Source organism: Capra hircus, chromosome 5 (assembly GCF_001704415.2).
Source record: "Capra hircus breed San Clemente chromosome 5, ASM170441v1, whole genome shotgun sequence".
In the NCBI taxonomy this organism is placed as follows: domain Eukaryota; kingdom Metazoa; phylum Chordata; class Mammalia; order Artiodactyla; family Bovidae; genus Capra; species Capra hircus.
This window is the reverse complement of record NC_030812.1, coordinates 66,624,343-66,642,594: the sequence shown is the minus strand read 5'-3', so window position 1 is coordinate 66,642,594 and position 18,252 is coordinate 66,624,343. Positions and strand designations below refer to the sequence as shown.

The 18,252-nt window shown below is 40.4% G+C and overlaps 1 protein-coding gene across 4 annotated transcripts in view; it reads right to left on the bottom strand.

The window, feature by feature from the left end:
* The window catches only part of TXNRD1 (thioredoxin reductase 1), a 96,047-nt gene that overhangs the window by 14,974 nt on the left and 62,821 nt on the right, over positions 1–18,252 (bottom strand). For all 4 annotated transcript variants that reach the window (XM_005680561.3, XM_018048193.1, XM_005680557.3 and 1 more), the window contains 6 exons: positions 11,730–11,872; positions 11,228–11,343; positions 9,406–9,631; positions 7,638–7,730; positions 6,987–7,063; positions 5,360–5,516 (listed from right to left, as the gene is read on the bottom strand). In XM_005680561.3, coding sequence (XP_005680618.1) covers positions 5,360–5,516; positions 6,987–7,063; positions 7,638–7,730; positions 9,406–9,631; positions 11,228–11,343; positions 11,730–11,872 — 812 coding nt within the window. The remainder of the gene's footprint in view (positions 1–5,359; positions 5,517–6,986; positions 7,064–7,637; positions 7,731–9,405; positions 9,632–11,227; positions 11,344–11,729; positions 11,873–18,252) is intronic.

Genomic DNA, 18,252 nt, shown 5'->3' with positions numbered 1-18,252 from the left:
AGCAACTAAGCCTACGCATCGCATCTACTGAGCCTGTGCTCTAGAGCCTGGGAGCCGCGACTACCAAAGCCCTTGTGCCCTAGAGCCTGTGCCGCACAAGAGAAGCCACCACAATGAGAAGCCTGCACATCACCAACTAGAGAGCAGCCCCCACTGGCTGCACCTAGAGAAAAGCCTGTGGAGTAACAAAGACCCAGCACAGTCAAAAATAAATAAACAAAATTATTTTTTTAAAAAGTTCATGACTATGACAGTATTTCCAAAGCATACTCTAATAGTCATAGATGACAAAAGGGTTCTGAAGTCAAACAAGTTTGTAAAATGCTGTATTAAGCAAATAGGTTTCTCAACCATCAGATTTCCAGAGGCTTTAATATGCTGATGTGAATTATGAAAAACACAATTACAGAGATGCCAAATACATCTGCAAACGCCAGTTGGTAAAAACCTACCCAGTCATATTTGGACAAAGAGGTTAAGTCATTCTGAACTTAAAATATGAACAATACAAATCTCACTCTCTAACACAGTAGGGTGGAATCTTTAAAATGTGCCTCCCTCTAGAATTAGCAATATATAATCTTTTTTTCCTCTAATACCAATCCTTGGAATTCTGATTCAAAAGTAAAGACAGACTTCTGCTTACACCCATAATGGACCAGGTTTACTTCCTGCTTTAAATAACTTAAAAAAGAAAAAAAACAGACAAATATGAAACACTTCTTAGACACTGGACCATGGGTAGCACAGCACCATGGCTGCTGTCGAGAAGGGAAACAAGAAGGGTAACAACTGAGGCGAGTTTCCTGCCCAGAGCAGTTTCCAGGGCTTGGTAAGGAGAGGGAACAGAGTATAGAGTGGTCTTTCTGAGTTATAGCAACACAGATCCCGGTTCAGGGATGCCAAAGTGGCCGGAAGCTGCGGGGCAGAACAGCAAAGTGCGTGAGGCTGCATAAAGAGAAAGTGAGATCAGCAGAGAGGGCCTCCTGAGATTTGGGCTGAGCACTGATCTGTAAATCAATGCCAGAGAAAAGCAATCAGGGTGAGGAAGGCGCCACCAGCAAGCAGTGAGCCCCAAAATGACCTACTCTTACATGCCAGAGTAGGGAAAGAGTTCACAGTAGGAGGAACGGGACAGACTCCTTGGAAGGGCCTCCACGGAGTAGAACTAAATTAGGCCTAAATGAAACGTTACTGTTGACACACCCAAAAAAGCTGAAAAGCAAGTTACACGAGGATAAAATGACTCCTGTGTAACTTAACGGGCCACCAAAACAAACTCCAACACTACATAAAGGAATGCAACAAAACCCAGCACCCAACAGTGTAAAGGGCACAAAGTCTTCATCCATCCAAACTAACATCAAGCCCAGGAATCGAACCCACGTCTCCCGCATTGCAGGCAGACACTTTAACCTCTGAGCCACCAGGGAAGCCCTATATCAAGAATAAAACTAATCAATAGAAATCGACACTGCAAAAGAGATGATGGGATTAGCAGAGGACATTAAAAGAGCTATTAAAAACGTGTTCTGTAGGCTCAAGAAGGTAGATAAAAATGCAGTCTGCTGAGGACAGAAAAGGAAAATGTAACTTGTAAAGATGAAACTACTTGAAGTACAAACTACACAGAATGGGATTTACATCCCAAGACTTCAAAAGAAAAGATCAGTGGACTTGGAAGTCATTGCAATAGGCTCTCTGAGAAAATAAAAGCACAGAAACAGGGGAAAAAACATGAACAGAGCATCAGAGACCCATGGGATAATATCAAGTGAACCACCAGTCATTAATTTGAGGCTTGCAGGGGGGACAAAAGAGGAAGAAAGCAAAAACTTAACTGAGTAGCTAAAAAAAATTCCAAATTTGATGAAAACTATGAACAGATAAATCCCCAAATCTTGACACACCATAAGCAGAATAATTATAAAGAAAAGCATGGCAAAGCATGCAATAATCAAATTGCTAAGAAACAGTGAAAGGGAAAATCTTAAGAGAAACAAAGATAAAAATGATAGCATATTCTCCTATGCAACCAGAAGACAATGGGCAAATTATTAAAATACTTAAATAAACACTGTAAATCCAGAATTCTCTATTCAGTAAAAATATCTTCCAAAAAGTATAAAGTGAAGGCATAATAAACTAAAACACCAACCAAAAGCCCCACAAGGAATTCACCCTAAGCAGATGTGCATTAAATGATGGCAGAAAATAATGTATCTGATGGAAACCTGGATCCAAATTAAAGATATTTTTTCTCCTTGGTCCCCAAACTGTTTCCAATTAGCTTAACTGACTATTGTGGCCTAGCCTGAGAAATGTAGTTCTTTTTTTCAATACTTCTATTTGGCTAATCAAGTTAATAAACTTTCAGAACACAATCCATCCTCAAATTGCAGAGGTGTGTACTGTGGTTTCTCTATAGTTCTGACATAAAATATTTTTATATTTACTGTAAAACTGAGCTTACAAAGCACCATTTTAAGTAATAATAAAATTATTTCAAGTGTTTGAGAGCAATTCTAAAATCCAAGAAATCTACTGCTCCTTGCAGAAAACAGGTGGAGTGCCCATTCAGTTCAGTTCAGTTCAGTTCAGTTGCTCAGTTGTGTCTGATTCTTTGGGCCTCCCTGTCCATAACCAACTCCTGGAGTCTACCCAAACCCACGTCCATTGAGTCGGCGATGCCATCCAACCATCTAATCCTCTGTTGTCCCCTTCTCCTGCCTTCAATCTTTCCCAGCATCAGGGTCTTTTCAAATGAGTGCCCATTACAATCTTTTAAAGCTGGTACATGTGTCTTATCACCTGGCTTTTTAAACAGCTTACTAGAATGTCCATCACCTACAGGTTGACTCAGCTTTATGATCTGTTCTCTGTTTTTGAAATGATAAAAATATTTTTCTCCTTCCTCATGTCCCAAAAATAACAGAGTATTTAAGGGCGAATACGTTTAGCAGCTTTGAAAATGACTTTAATCTACTGTTAAAAAGATTCACTTAAATTTTTTCAATATATTTTCCACTTCATTTAGTACAAGCACCTCTGTATTGGTGGTAGTCTTTTTTAGTCTTGAGACATCTTTTCTACCCTCATCACCTTTTATAATTGATACTTTCCAAATCTTCCTCACTTCTTTGTGTTAGTTACAAACCAGGGATCGAACCCTGGTTTTCCATACTGCAGGTAGATTCTTTACCATTTCAGCCGTCTTTACGAGATGCAGGCTTCCCTGGTGGCTCAGACGGTAAAGCGTCTGCCTGCAATGCGGGAAACCCGGGTTCGATTCCTGGGTCAGGAAGATCCCTGGAGAAGGAAATGGCAATCCACTCCAGCACTCTTGCCTGGAAAATCCCATGGACGGAGAAGCCTGATAGGCTACAGTCCATGAGGTCGCAAAGAGTCGGACACGACTGAGCGACTTCACTCACTCACCTACAAATCAGATATGGACTAGGTTTTTGCCTTGGCTGCCTCCAAGCACTGTGACTTTGGACAGTTGCCTAATTCCCTGTAACATGTCATCAGTCTCTACAGCTGCTCTATAGTGGAATGAGGTGCGTGCATACACGGCATTGAACACAGTGCCAGGCACGGACAAACACAGCTGCTCTTTGTCCTCTTTTCTCCAAACACTCTTATAGGGCAATGAATATATGTTATCAATTTTGGAGGAAGACACAAACACCCATTATTCAATTTGGGTTCTCTTAAAATCCCACAACAGATTTAATTTAGGCAGGTGTTTATGTTAAGCTGAAGTTTTCAACAGACAGCTAGCTGCTCCTTCAGAAGGAAGGCAGGTGGATGTGGATCCATTAATGTTCTCAGATATATGGGAATGATCTATTAATGCACATGGGACAAAATTAAAAGGATTACACAGTTCGTAAAACAATGTGTAATTTCCCCAAATACAATTAACCTAGGTATCTATTAGTATTGCAGTTTTGTTTACTATACTTGACAAACAGACTGATGAGATTTCAAACTCAGGGACTTAGCAACACTTGTTTATTTTCCTGTTCAGTAAAGTACTTGTCCTATTAGTCAGACTAAAAAACAGGGCGTGAAAAAGGAACAACAAAAAAGAGTCCTTTAATTTCAATTTACATTAATTATGATGCTGATAAAGCTGAAGGCACTTTAAGAAAGAATTTGGTCTACCTGGGAGATGCTAGAATATAGTACTCTGCTCACACAAAGAAGTTTATGTCCAAAGTAGGTGGATTCACTGGATTTTTAAGAAAACTGGTGCTACAGTAATTTCACATTTATTTACTAGCAATTTTTTGCATATTTGCCCTCTGATTATTATTGGTATAATTTTTTTTTCCTTTTCACTTTAGGAAATAAAAAAGATTAAAAAAAGGTCAAAACAAAATTAAATGCACCTCATTATATTTCTGAATTACCTTTTCTTGATTTACCATAAACTCAAAAACTCCAAAAGGTATAAAAGACATAATTCATTTAAAGAGGCAGTTAAGTTTATTCCAAATAGTAATATGCTGCTGCTGCTGCTGCTAAGTCGCTCCAGACGTGTCCGACTCTGTGCAACCCCATAGACAGCAGCCCACCAGGCTCCTCCATCCATGGGATTCTCCAGGCAAGAATACTGGAGTGGGTTGCCATTTCCTTCTCCAGAAGACCTTCTTGACCCAGGAACTGAGCCCACATCTCCTACATTGCAGAAAGAATCTTTACCGCTGAGCCACCAAACTTCCTCTCAATTTTGCTGTGAAGCTAAAACTGTTCTTTAAAGAATGTCTTAAAAATTTAATTGAGCATATTTATTCTTTTCTTTCCATCTAGTCTCATAAGATACAAATAAGAGTTTTAATTTCCTACACTGACTTTTAAAATAACTTTAGAACATTCATATAACACATTCAACATTCCAAGAGCAGGAGATCTATTTTTATAAAGGATGGGGGAATAAAGCCTGAATATCACTTCAAACAGCTCTGAAGACTTATATTATTTACCTACATCCTCATAGCCTAGTCAGGTGTCATAAACAGATTTAGAACATTATACACCAATTGGTAATAATGAATGGATGCAAGATGCAACTATTAGGAATTTACAGAATATAACAGGGCTGAAACTTGATTTACTCAAGCTCACTTTACTCCTCGTTTGATTCTGAGAGTGACAATGTCCATAATAAATCACAAAGATAGAGAGGTCATAACAATGTCTTGCCTGGAATAGTTACTAAAGCACATGTGGGAATGCCATCATCAAAATAACTAAATTATTCAAGACCTGGAAAACTTCACCACCAGCTTACCCAGAGCATCAGGAGGACCACTAAGAATAACGTCTCAGTGGTGACAGCCCCAACACTCACCTTGACAGTGGAGCCACCATACAGCCTCTGAGCCAGCAGCCTTCCTGCCTGGATGGCCACGGGGGTGAGCTCCAGCTTCCCCTCTAATATATCACCGATGGCATAGATGTAAGGCACGTTGGTCTGCTCTTCCTCTGTGACAGGTATTTTTCCAGTCCTGCAAATTCATTCAGTTAAAAGTACTATCCATTACCACTGTTAACTAAGTCCAACAAAATTCCCTTTCTCCCAAAGAAACCCAAAATCGGGAGTGATGTATTACCAAAACAACAACAACAAAGCTTAGAGGAGCCAAAAGCTTAGACATTCTAGCTATTTTTAAAATCAAAGGAATAAGAAAACTGTTAAAAAACCGTGGAACGGGAAAAGTAGAACACAGTGGTTAAGAACAAAGGAGGATTCTGTACTACAGTAACTAGGTCTGTTAGTTATTACCTCTGTGATCTTGGGAGGGCTATTTAACATCTCTAAGCCTCATTTTTCCACCTATAAATGGGGATGATGATAATGGGAATACCAGAAGAAAAAAATATTATCATCTACCTAAAGGGGTTGTGAGGACTGAATGAGAAATGTGTACAAAACATTTAGCACAGCAGTCCATGGACCCTGGTAAGCCCAGAATAAATGTGAGCTATTAATATTAAATAAAATCTAAACCTTGGTCCCACGTGCGCACAGGCAAGTAGGTTTTCAAGATAGTGGAACACTTGGTCCAGGAAATCTTATCAGACCTCCTAGACTCCCTTGTCTCTCCAACCCAAGGGAGAAAAGAATAAAACAAAAATCCTCATATTAAGATTAAGAAATCTCTTCTGAATAACTATTCCTCCTGAAAGAGGGAAGGGAGGTAGGGGGCGGTATTGGGGACTCTCTATTTTCAATTTCCAAGGCACCTAGCCTTTCACAGCACTTGTTTTCAAATGGATGTAGGAAAGGTGATACTGGGAAAATATCCCATGCCCCTTCCAGAAGCAGACAACAGAGTCTCAATTATCCAGAACAGTGGTACAGTGCAAAGGATTTTAGCTAATAAAACGCAAAGTTTTCACATTTGCAGCTGTCACTAGAAACGTAGTGACCACTCTAGTGATTCTAAGACTTGGTAGCTTTAAACCTGGTTCAAATCTGCATATTCAGTGAAGCTTTGAAAGCACATAACTGCAATGCAGTGAGGAGTTGGATCTTTTACTGTACATAACACATTAAAGAAACAAAATGAAAGCCAGTGCATCTCGCATTTAGATTTCGAAAAAGGGGGGAAAAAAAGGACAAACAGGAAAGACGGTGATAAGCGCTGAATGAAGAGTCCCCTAAGCTTAAAACGGGAATGCTCCAACTGTGGTAAAAACTAACTTTAAAAACCTAAAACTCCAAGGACTTCTCTGGCGGTTCGGTGGTTAAGACGCCACGCTTCCACTTTAGGGAGCCAGGGTTCGATCCCTGGTCAGGGAATTAAGATCCCACGTGCTGCATGGCCCAAAAAAAGAGAAGCCAAGCAAACACCTAAAACTCCAGTACTAAATAAATAACTACTAAATAAATAAATAAATAACGCCACTACTAAACTCCACTTATAAATCACTGAAATAGTATTTAATAAAACATATTAAAAATTTTTTCTTACTTTTCATTTATCTTTACTCCCACGTTTTCTAAGCCAATTTTTCTCGTGCAAGCATCTCTTCCTATTGCCAGCAATACCTGAAAAATCATTAATATATAGTGACTGTCAATAAAAAGGCTGTGCATGAGTTATTTCATCAGATTTTTTTCCATTAGGCCAATCTGATTCATTTTCCAGACCTGGAAAGAAATATTCTATTAAGAAAATAATGCCAAGAGTTTAAACAAATCAAAATCATTTAAATTAAATCTTCTAAACATGATATACTAAGAAGCTGTACACATTTCTTAAGAAAAAGGGAATTAACAATTCCTTAGTAAATTTAGCCAAGTATAGAAACAAAGCATAGCCTACCACTGAAGTTGTTTTTTTAAAGTGGTGGGCTGGGGAAATACAAGAATATGAGACAGAGAAATTCTAGCTCATTTTAACATGCTAATATTTTTCAATAACCATTTGATAAATAATATTTAAGTTATAGTAGAAAATATTTAAATCCATCCATGTACCAAAACAAATTATAATATCGTAAGTAATAAAGGTGTCTTAGAATAGGAACAGAACCAACAGTTTAGAAACAGCAACCCAGCAAATACAGCATAAGCATATGATTTGCTTTCTAATAAAGTATGACCAAGGTCCATTCCTTACCGTATTATACTCTCCTTCGATGGTTTGGTCACCATTAGTGGACTTAGCTACCACTCGCAGTCGGCCTGGTGTCCCTGCTTCAATTTGTTCAACCTATGAAAGCGATAGAAGGTTTTACTCCACAATAAAGACACATATCAACATCAAGGTGGATAATTATGTCCTCTCCTATCTGATTAACCCAAAGTTAAAATACAAAATCTGGCTTGTAAGGTCTTTTATGTCCCATCTCCCTCACATCAACATCTTCAGGATGACATGAGATTCTTTTATTTATTCCCTTCTTTCTCATTGCTTCCTGTTTATTAGAGGGGCTTTCCTTCAAATAATTCACAAATAAAATAAAATTCAGAGAGCAAATCAGCAAAGAAAAAAGCCAGAGAAAGCACACTACAATCTCCGGGAAAAAAGTTTTAAAAGTTAGTTGCTTAGTCATGTCCGACTCTCTGCAACCCCATGGACTATGCCTACTAGGCTTCCCTGTCCATGGAATTCTCCAGGCAAGAATACTGGAGTGGAAAGCCATTCTCTTCTCCAGGGGATCTTCCTGACCCAGAGACTGAACCTGGGTCTCTTGCCTTGCAGGAAGATTCTTTACTGTCTGAGCCATCAGGAAAGCCCACAATCTTTAAATCACCCTGGTAAACTGAGCAGAATGTTATGTACACAGACACAGGCTTATTTCACTAGGGATAGTCCACCATGTTCTCAAAGGGCCCACAACACCCAAAATGTTCAGAGATTAGAAAGGAAGATGCTACTTTTTATCAGTACAGCATATATATACAGCTGTTTCTTCTAATCACAGCTCTAATGCTAGTAGAATTCTCATGAGAACTATGAGATGGATGTTATCAATTATCATTTCACAAAAGAAAGTGAGGCTTGGAGCAGTCATTCTCCCAGAGTCACATGGCAACAAACTGGCAGAACAGGATTCGAACTCGGGTCTTTCTACTCCCCACACTTATACTGTTACTTACCAGCATCAAGAGATTCATACTCGCACAAAAAAACCCCAAGTTACTAGCCCATAAAGCAATTTTAAAAACAACAGCTAAAATTCCTTAATTTAAACAATATTACAACTAAAATTCCTTAATTTTAACAATATAGTCATCCTTACTTGCCCTAAAGGAATCTGTTAGAGACATGTCAAGTGATCGAGCCTGTCTCTCTTGTGTATCAGAACATTTGTGGTTAACAAGTACCAAATATAATTTGGCACATTATTCAGCATTTTTAAAAGAACTGAAAAGAAGATTAAATAAGCAAAACAAGGCCAGCCAACATAACAAAATTCGATAATCATTTCCAGGGAAGCCAGAATAATACAGTGCATCTGTGGACTATACTGTATACTAAGGAGAAACATCTTTGAAAGAAAGAAAAAAAAGTTAGTCTAGTCTCAAACTCTTATTTAAATCACTGGTATGTAGAAAAAAATAAGTATTAATATAACAGGTCAAAGATAATAAAATAATGGAACATATAAAGCAAAGCATTTCAACAGAAGAGAATAAAAGGTGGTAAAGTTGAAAGGGGGAGGAAATCATTAACCTGAAAATAAGAACAAAGCTATTTAGGTGGTAGGACCTATTTAATTAGGTAGAAACAGTATATATACCTAAATCACACAATTGAGGAATGACAGTATCCCCAATGGTTCATAATGCTAAAAGGAGGCTTCTTCCCTCACCCACCCCAACTCTCTCTCACACTTTAATCTGAGTATAGAATCAACAAACCTCCAGGCAACCCCACTTACTTTTATTGGTACAAACTGTCTTATGAACTTGATACCATGTTCTTGCATATGTTCACCAATTTTGTTGGCCATGTCCTGGTCAAATCCTCTTAGGAGAATGGATCGTACCATAACAGTGACGTCTAAACCAATACCAGCAAGAAATCCGGCACATTCCAAAGCAACATAGGATGCTCCAACCACCAGGGTCTTACCCGGGCAATAAGGTAGAGAGAAAAGATCATCACTGAAAAAAAAAAATTTTTTTTTAAAGGAAGAAAAGAATAGAACAAATGTCCATATGTGTATAATAACCCAAATCACAGTAGGTATTTTTACTGTCTTAAGAACAAGACACTTTTAGGATTAAAACCATCCCGATTAGCTGCACACACAATATTTGAGAATTTTTTCCAAGGTCTTAGACACTTCTCACCACTCAACTGCTGTGGGAGCAGCTCGGGCTTCCATGGGTGAGCACAGCAAACCATAGCCACTCTGACATTAGTCCAACTCCCACTAACCCAAACCCCCACCCTCGTCCCACCACTCCAGCTCTCTCTGAGGTGGAAAACCTGTGTTACTTTTCCTCAACCACCACATCAATCACCAACGGTGGGGAGAGAGGTGGAGAAAAGCTGTCAACGTGTGGGTGTTGTAATATAAAAACCATTCAAAGTAAAGCCTGACAAAATCTTCTAGCAGAGTGGGGAGGACATCAGACATAAGAGATCCTAAAAGTATTGTTGGTAGACTAGTTTTTTAAAATATGACAAGGGAGTTCATCTAAGACAGTGAAAACGAGAGATGCCAACTGAGCTGCCCCCGGACAAAGGTTCACAGGACAAACTCTTATTACAAAGGTAAAAAGCCTGAAAATAAGTAGTTATAACATAATCAGAAAGTAAGAAACTCCTGGGCAAAGAACATCCAAGGAGACACATTTATCAATAATCTATCTTAATAACATCATAATTCAAAACTCCTGAACAATAATGTCACCAGTATTTCCACTTGATGGGCAAAAATAAGCCACACAGCAAAACCCTGCCTGACTCACTGATTTCAGAAGGTCCCTCTGCACTGACACTGCACCCATTCAAATGGGAAAGACTAAGGAAAAACTAGGGTTGAGAAATCTAAATGGCCTGTTATCCTCTAAGTTGTGTAGTATCCACATAAAGGGTAATGCTAAGTCGCTTCAGTCGTGTCCGACTCTGTGCGACCCCATAGATGGCAGCCCACCAGGCTCCAACATCCCTGGGATTCTCCAGGCAAGAACACTGGAGTGGGGTGCCATTTCCTTCTCCAATACATGAAAGTGAAAAGTGAAAGTGAAGTCGCTCAGTCGTGTCCAACTCTTCGCGACCCCATGGACTGCAGCCTACCAGGTTCCTCTGTCCATGGGATTTTCCAGGCAAGAGTACTGGAGTGGGGTGCCATCACCTTCTCCAACATAAAGGGTAATATATAATTCTAATTTTGTAAAAAAAAAAAAAAAGGTACAGACATATGTATCAATTATTTTCCAAAGTATCTGTAAATATCCATCTGGGTTTTACACAGTATACATTTAAAAGACACACTCACATACATATAAATTTCAAATATAAATATTGCAAGCATAATCTACATATGAGAGATAAGATGACCAATGTTTATAATCCTGAATTTTGTAAATGTTCTCTGGTTTAAAAATTTTTTTTCCTTTCTCTTTTTCCTAATTCCCTGTTCCCTTGGGCAAAAACATGGTGAAAAACTTAAGTTCTAGGAAGAGGATTAAATGGATTTCAAGAAAAAAGAACAAGCAGAAATCCTCTTTTCTCCCCCAATTTGTCCTTACCTGCTGATACAGTATTCTTTGTCACCAGGGATACCCAAATAACGCGGCCTTTCACCAGTGGCAATGAGAAATCTCTCTGCTGAGTAAATCTTCTCTTTGCCTTTATTATTTGTTGCCTAAAAAGGAACCAATATATCCATTTTTAATAAATTATTATCCTTTAGAATTGTCAACACTGTAATTTAAAAGGCTGTTTACTACAGTGACCAATTTGATCTTCATAAAAATTTGCTAATGCAGTGAGAGGCTGCTCAAGGGCACAATGCTAGGAAGCAGACATAGAGCCAAGATTCAAATCCTGCTAATCTGGCCCCAAACCCAGTCCTCTTATCCTTCACTGCACCACAAGAGAAAGCCCCTAAGAAGTAACCGCAAAATCACCCAGCTGGATGGTCTGGGTCACAAATGTTTTCCCAGGATAATCACTTTCACTCCCTACCCCCCTCAACAAAAGCTTAAAGATACAAAACGAAAAAACCTTCTTAGACAGTCACGCGCTTACCTTAATCCTGTGAGGCCCCACAAACTCCCCGTACGAGTTCTCGTAGGTGACCTTTTTCTCCCGCAGGGCCACGCGGTAGCCCCAGTTGAGAGAGCCAATGTGGTTCTGGACCGCCTCTGTCATTCTCTCCCAGTCATGCTTAACTGCACGAGAAAGACAGACACCATGCTCAGCTTCTCAACCGCCTGACCAGTGTCAGTTCCCGGGAACTGGTCTGAAATAGCAAGGCCTTCATTTCAAGCACATAAACAACTTTTTCAAGTATTTTTTCCATTTAGAAAACTACCCAACAATTAATTAGTGTAAAAATCCTGGAAATTTTTAAGACTAAAATAACTATACCCAAACTTTTTTCTTCTTTATCTAGAAACAAACAAGAATTTTACCTTGGACTATGAACACTGACTGCTGGGTCAATGGGATGCGTAAGTAAAAGACCTAGGATTTAGGATGTATATCCATCTCCAAGGGATTCTGATGTAGCCAGGTTTGGAGTACTAATAAGCTGGAAACAGTGTCTGGACCAGAGACTGGCAAATTAAGGCCCCACCAGTGAAATTCAGCCACCACCCCCTCTATACATGAAGCTTTACTAAAATCCAGCCACGATCATTTACTTCCATAGCTGAGCAGTTCTGACATAGGTAGGCCACAAGGCCCACAAAGCCTAAAATATTTACTATGTGGCTCTTTACAGAAGTGTGCCAATCCCTGGTCCAGACAGAAGTTTAAGAGTCTGCTTCATTATCTCCCAAACCACCTATCTCACCAAAGAGGAAGATTCGTAAAATTCTATCATAAAATTAATTCTTTGAGCAAAGGCACTAATATTGAATTTCAATGGACAAAAACAAATCCTGTCATTCATTCATTAACAACTTCAACAATGACTGAAAAAATAGGACACAGGTAAAATCTACTCTGGTGGTAAAAGGCGGCAGGTTCTGGGGAAGCTGCGGTTTGCAAGGAGGAAGAAGAGAGTCAACACAAACTGAAAGCCTCTGACACAGACATGAGCAGTCTGAGTCCTAGAGTCAGGGTTAAGTAGCTTGGCTCAGGAAAGAAGCACTAGAATCAATTCTATGGGTACGAGCAGCCGGCCTGTGGAAGCGGGAATGACAGCACAGACACTGGTTTGTAGCCTCCCAGAGAGCAGATTGCAGGGATTCAATTCACAGAGCCAAAAGTGTCTGGAAACACTGGAGCAAACCTTCAGATAAGAGTTCAGCTGGGGTGGGGGAACTTTGGAGGCCACTGTGGTCATGAGGCCAGGGGGACTAGGTGCTAGGGCCCAACAGATGTTACAGAGAGCCTCGACCAGCCTGTCTATCTGATGTCCATCCACCACCATGGAAATATGAGACAGGACTTACTGTTTCCCCACAAGGAATGGAAGAGAATAGTATTAACTCACTCCCATGTGCCAATCATCCATATTTAACAATTACCAACATTTAACCAATCTCATTACATAACACATCTTCTTTTTAACTAGAATATTTTAAGCAAATCCCAGATGTGGTTTTATTGGTAGTGGTTTTGGTTGTCACTCTGACACAAGTAGGAATCAAGACTGCCAGGAGAAATATCAGTAACCTCAGATATGCAGATGACACAACCCTTATGGCAGAAAGCAAAGAAGAACTAAAGAGCCTCTTGATGAAAGCGAACAGGAGAGTGAAAAAGTTGGCTTAAAGCTCAACATTCAGAAAACTAAGATCATGGCATCTCGTCCCATCACTTCATGACAAAAAGATGGGGAAACAGTGGAAACAGTGGCAGACTTTATTTTGGGGGGCTCTAAAATCACTGCAGATGGTGACTGCAGCCATAAAATCAAAAGATGCTTACTCCTTGGAAGAAAAGCCATGGCCAACCTAGATAGCATATTAAAAAGCAGAGACATTACTTTGCCAACAAAGGTCCATCTAGTCAAAGCTATGGTTTTTCCAGGAGTCATGTATGGATGTGAGAGTTGGACTATAAAGAAAGCTGAGCACCAAAGGTGTTGGAGAAGACTCTTGAGAGTCCCTTGGATTGCAAGGAGATCGAACCAGTCCATTCTGAAGGAAAGCAGTCCTGAATATTCATTGGAAGGACTGATGCTGAAGCTCAAACTCCAATACTTTGGCCACCTGATGCAAAGAACTAACTCCTTGGAAAAGACCCTGATACAGGGAAAGATTGAAGGCAGGAGGAGAAGGGGATGACAGAGGATGAGATGGTTGGATGGCATCACCAACTTGATGGCCATGAGTCTGAGCAAGCTCCGGGAGTTGGTGATGGACAGAGAAGCCTGGTGTGCTGCAATCCATGGCGTCTCAAATAGTTGGACGTGTCTGAGAGACTGAACTGACTGACACAGGGATGTCCAGTGACGCTAACTATCCTCCACCTTTGTTCCTTACAAGTAGGAGCTGTCCAGCACAGCATGCCAATTAACACCCCCAGGGAGGAACAAGATCTAAGGCAGAATTCACTCTGAAATTTTACAGTGGTAGAAGTACTAAGTGGATATTGCTCTGCCAATCCTACAAGAGACACCATATTTGAAAAGAAGACACAATTGGGACTAAGTAACTGTACAAAAAAATTACTTAGAAATTCAGTGATTAGACCTAATTCAACACTAATTCTATTGTTAGGGATAAGCTTTGTAACTGTTAGGCCCCATGTGATTTCCAAACTTATCAAACCCCTTTTCTCTACCAAAGTCCCTTCATCCTCAGGTACAGTAGGCAGGCACCAATCTCTAGTGTGGTTATGCTCAGGCAGAAGAAATGAAAAAAGCTGCAACCCACTACTTTAGGATTCAGATACTCTAGCTGCTCCTATGGTCCTGGTCTTGCATTTCATTCTGAGAATTGAGTTTCAGTCTCACAAAATCCAAATTCCTACTTTACATGCTGCTGGTGGTAACCAGATTCCTGTTGGACTGTGGGGGTTACATCCCCGGAACCCTAGTTCTCAAGGGCTGCCCTGCTTTCCAGTAATGCCTCAAATCCCCCACCTTCCTGCATTCCCATATACCACCTGCACACTCCCCATTCCTAAACAGCCCACCCACTGGCACAGCCCAGCACCTCCCCCAGGCCTCCCGATTCCACTGGCCTGGTCAACCAGCTGTAACCTAATGCTGAGCCTCTGCAATGCTGATTCCAGCTACCTAGGCAAGGACTGTACTTCACCTGGGTGCGCCCTTATGCCCATCCTGGCAACTGGGTCTTAAGCCAATTCTCTCATGCTCCTGAACCACCCCCCACTACTATACACCCCTAGGTTCGACAACAGTATTCAGACTAACAGAGCTACTGGCATCCTTTCATCTTCACTGCACCTGCTCACTTATACCTCAAATACCCTGAAGGGGCCCAAACTCCTTCCAGTATATACACAGGGAAACGAAGGATGGATGGACGACCTGCCCAGGGCTACACGGGGACTCACAGCAGCACAGACACACTGTATGTGAACCGCCAGCTGAGCATGGGAGGAGAATACAGGCATCTAGAAACTCTGCAAGCCCCCAAGTACAAACCAATAATTGTGATTTCTCTCTAAGGACAATGGGATCCTACAACTTCACAAATGCTCAATTTTTTAAAAGGTACATTTAATTCTTGAGCACAAGAGAATTCAAACAGATATATCTAAAGAAAATACAAAGCCAGTAAATCTTCCAGAAGGGACCAATTCCTCCAGTTTTCATAACTGAGCTCATGTAATTTTTCTCTTATCACAGTCTCATCTTGGAGCTTTCAGGAGAAGAGCAGAGCGCAGTCTGAGTCCTGGACAAGTCACCCCCCTCTCCCCACCTCCCACCCCATTAACCAGGCAGATTCAGCTGTGCAGCCTGGTCCAGGTCCAAAGGGCCTTTCCTTCCTCACCATGCTCAGAGCTATTTGCAGTGTCAGAGAAGACAGTCTTCTAAGAAAATAGAAGCACTGTTCTTCGGTCAAGGGCATGAGATTAGATGCGTTTCTATTCAAAAATGCAAAATAAGTATTCACAGCTCATCTCCTGGGAACGCGGAGCAGCAGCCTCTAGTGGCTTCTCATTAGAAAAATATACCTCCAGTTTCTTTCCTCCTCAAAGATCTAATGATAAAGTGTTTGTCTAAGTCCACTGTATCCTTCACCACCAACATTTTAGCACAGAAAGGAGGGAGGCGATGACTGCTCCCTGGGTGGTAGATCCCAGCAGGCCGGGCCAGCCACTTCCACAGCACCCAGCTCTGGTTCCCACAGGGAGGCCAAAGCTTGCTTCAGAAGGCACAAGGAGTAATGAGAAAGACTATTGTCTTTCCACTTAGGAGAGGGAAGGGATTTAAATAGAGGGCTCATCTCCCGTCAGAGACTTTGGGATTACTGTCCCTGACACAGATCTACAGGAGGCGGAAGGTACAAAAATACAAAGATATATATTTCTATCTTAAAATCTGGAAAAGGGGAAGAAACATGAAAGAGCTAAAACTGTTAAATTAGTTGAATAAAATAACTTCTGTAGAGATACACAACTAAGATAACTTTTGAGTTGGTTTATGTTTTAAAATTCAGAGAGCTCCTGCTGATTTTACTGTGCAGAGGCGCAGTACACCGGTAGTGGCTGCTTTACCACCTCATCTCTGTACATTTATTAGTTTCTTATGTGATTCAGAATGAAGTCAATGTAAGTAAGCAAAGCCAGTTCTTATTGTTACGTGACAACTATAAACGTTTCTTTTGCTGGAAAGAAGATCTGTCAATTCACCAAGTTATATTTCATCACTCACTTGATTAGTGAACTTATTAGAATTATACTTTGCTGACCCTGTTATTAAAATTTAGTCTGCAGAGGCCTATACTTATCTCTTAAAGATTCTAAAGACCTGTTACATGTACTTTCCTACCTTTCTTACCAAACTAAGCTATTCTGTTCCACCTACTTCATTTTTCTGGAGTTGACAGTTTAAAGCTAACATTAACTACATACCAATTTAAGTATGAGACCTTCCATGAATGAACAACATTTTAATGATCATGAGTTGTACCTCCCCAAAACTACTATTGAAATTTAAGGGCCACTGACGTTCACTATGAAGAAGAAAACACTATATGGAAATTATATTACTGCATGAATCAAAATTTGCTTGGAACAACCATACATTTTCCATCAAACTCTAGACTTTTTCAGATTAATATTCTTGTTACATGTCCTTCTCTTTGAGAGAAATAAATTGATTCAAACATACAAATTCCTAAAGATCCATAACCCATTAAACAAAGAACCAAGAAAAGTGCCGGGCAGAGTCTACTCCAATTGGCTGACACTCTGAAGGCAAAAATTATAAGAAGCAGGTCCAGGAGGAAGGGACGAAACTAAGGCTGGTAGGTATTTTAATCACACTATTGTATCTAAAAAGGCTTTGACTTTGTGGACCACAACTCTGGAAAATTCTTAAAGAGATGGGAACATCAGACCACCTGACCTGCCTCTTGAGCAATCTGTATGCAGGCCAGGAAGCAACAGTTAGAACTGGACATGGAACAACAGACTGGTTCCAAATAGGGAAAGGAGTATGTCAAGGCTGTATATTGTCACCCTGCTTATTTAACTTAAATGCAGAGTACATCATGAGAAATGCTGGGCTGGAAGAAGCACAAGCTGGAATCAAGATTGCTGGGAGAAATATCAATAACCTCAGATATACAGATGACACCACTCTTATAGCAGAAAGCAAAGAAGAACTAAAGAGCCTCTTGATGAAAGTGAAAGAGGAGAGTGAAAAAGTTGGCTTAAACCTCAACATTCAGAAAACGAAGATCATGGCATCCAGTCCCATCACTTCATGGCAAATAGATGCGGAAGCAACGGAAACAGTGACAAACTCTATTTTTGGGGGGTCCAAAATCACTGCAGATGGTGACTGCAGCCATGAAATTAAAAGACGCTTGATTCTTGGGAGAAAAGCTATGACAAACCTAGACAGCATATTAAAAAGCAGAGACATTACTTTGCCAACAAAGGTCCGTCTAGTCAAAGCTATGGTTTTTTCAGTAGTCATGTATGGATGTGAGAGTTGGACTATAAAGAAAGCTGAGCACCATAAGAATTGATGCTTTTGAACTGTGGTGTTGGAGAAGACCCTTGAGAGCCCCTTGGACTGCAAGGAGATCCAACCAGTCCATCCTAAAGGAAATCAGTCTTGAATATTCATTGGAAGGACTGATGCTGAAGCTGAAACTCCAATACTTTGGCCACCTGATGCGAAGAACCAACTCATTGGAAAAGACCCTGATGTTGGGAAAGATTGAAGGCAGGAGGAGAAGGGGATGACAGAAGATGACATGGCTGGACGGCATCACTGACTCAATGGACATGAGTTTGAGTAAACTCTGGGAGTTGGTGATGGACAGGGAGGCCTGGCGTGCTGCAGTCCATGGGGTCACAAAGAGTCAGACAGAACTGAGTGACTGAACTGAATTGTATTTAATCCTCACCACACAGGTAGTAAACAGCAAAGTCAGAATTACCACCCTCATCT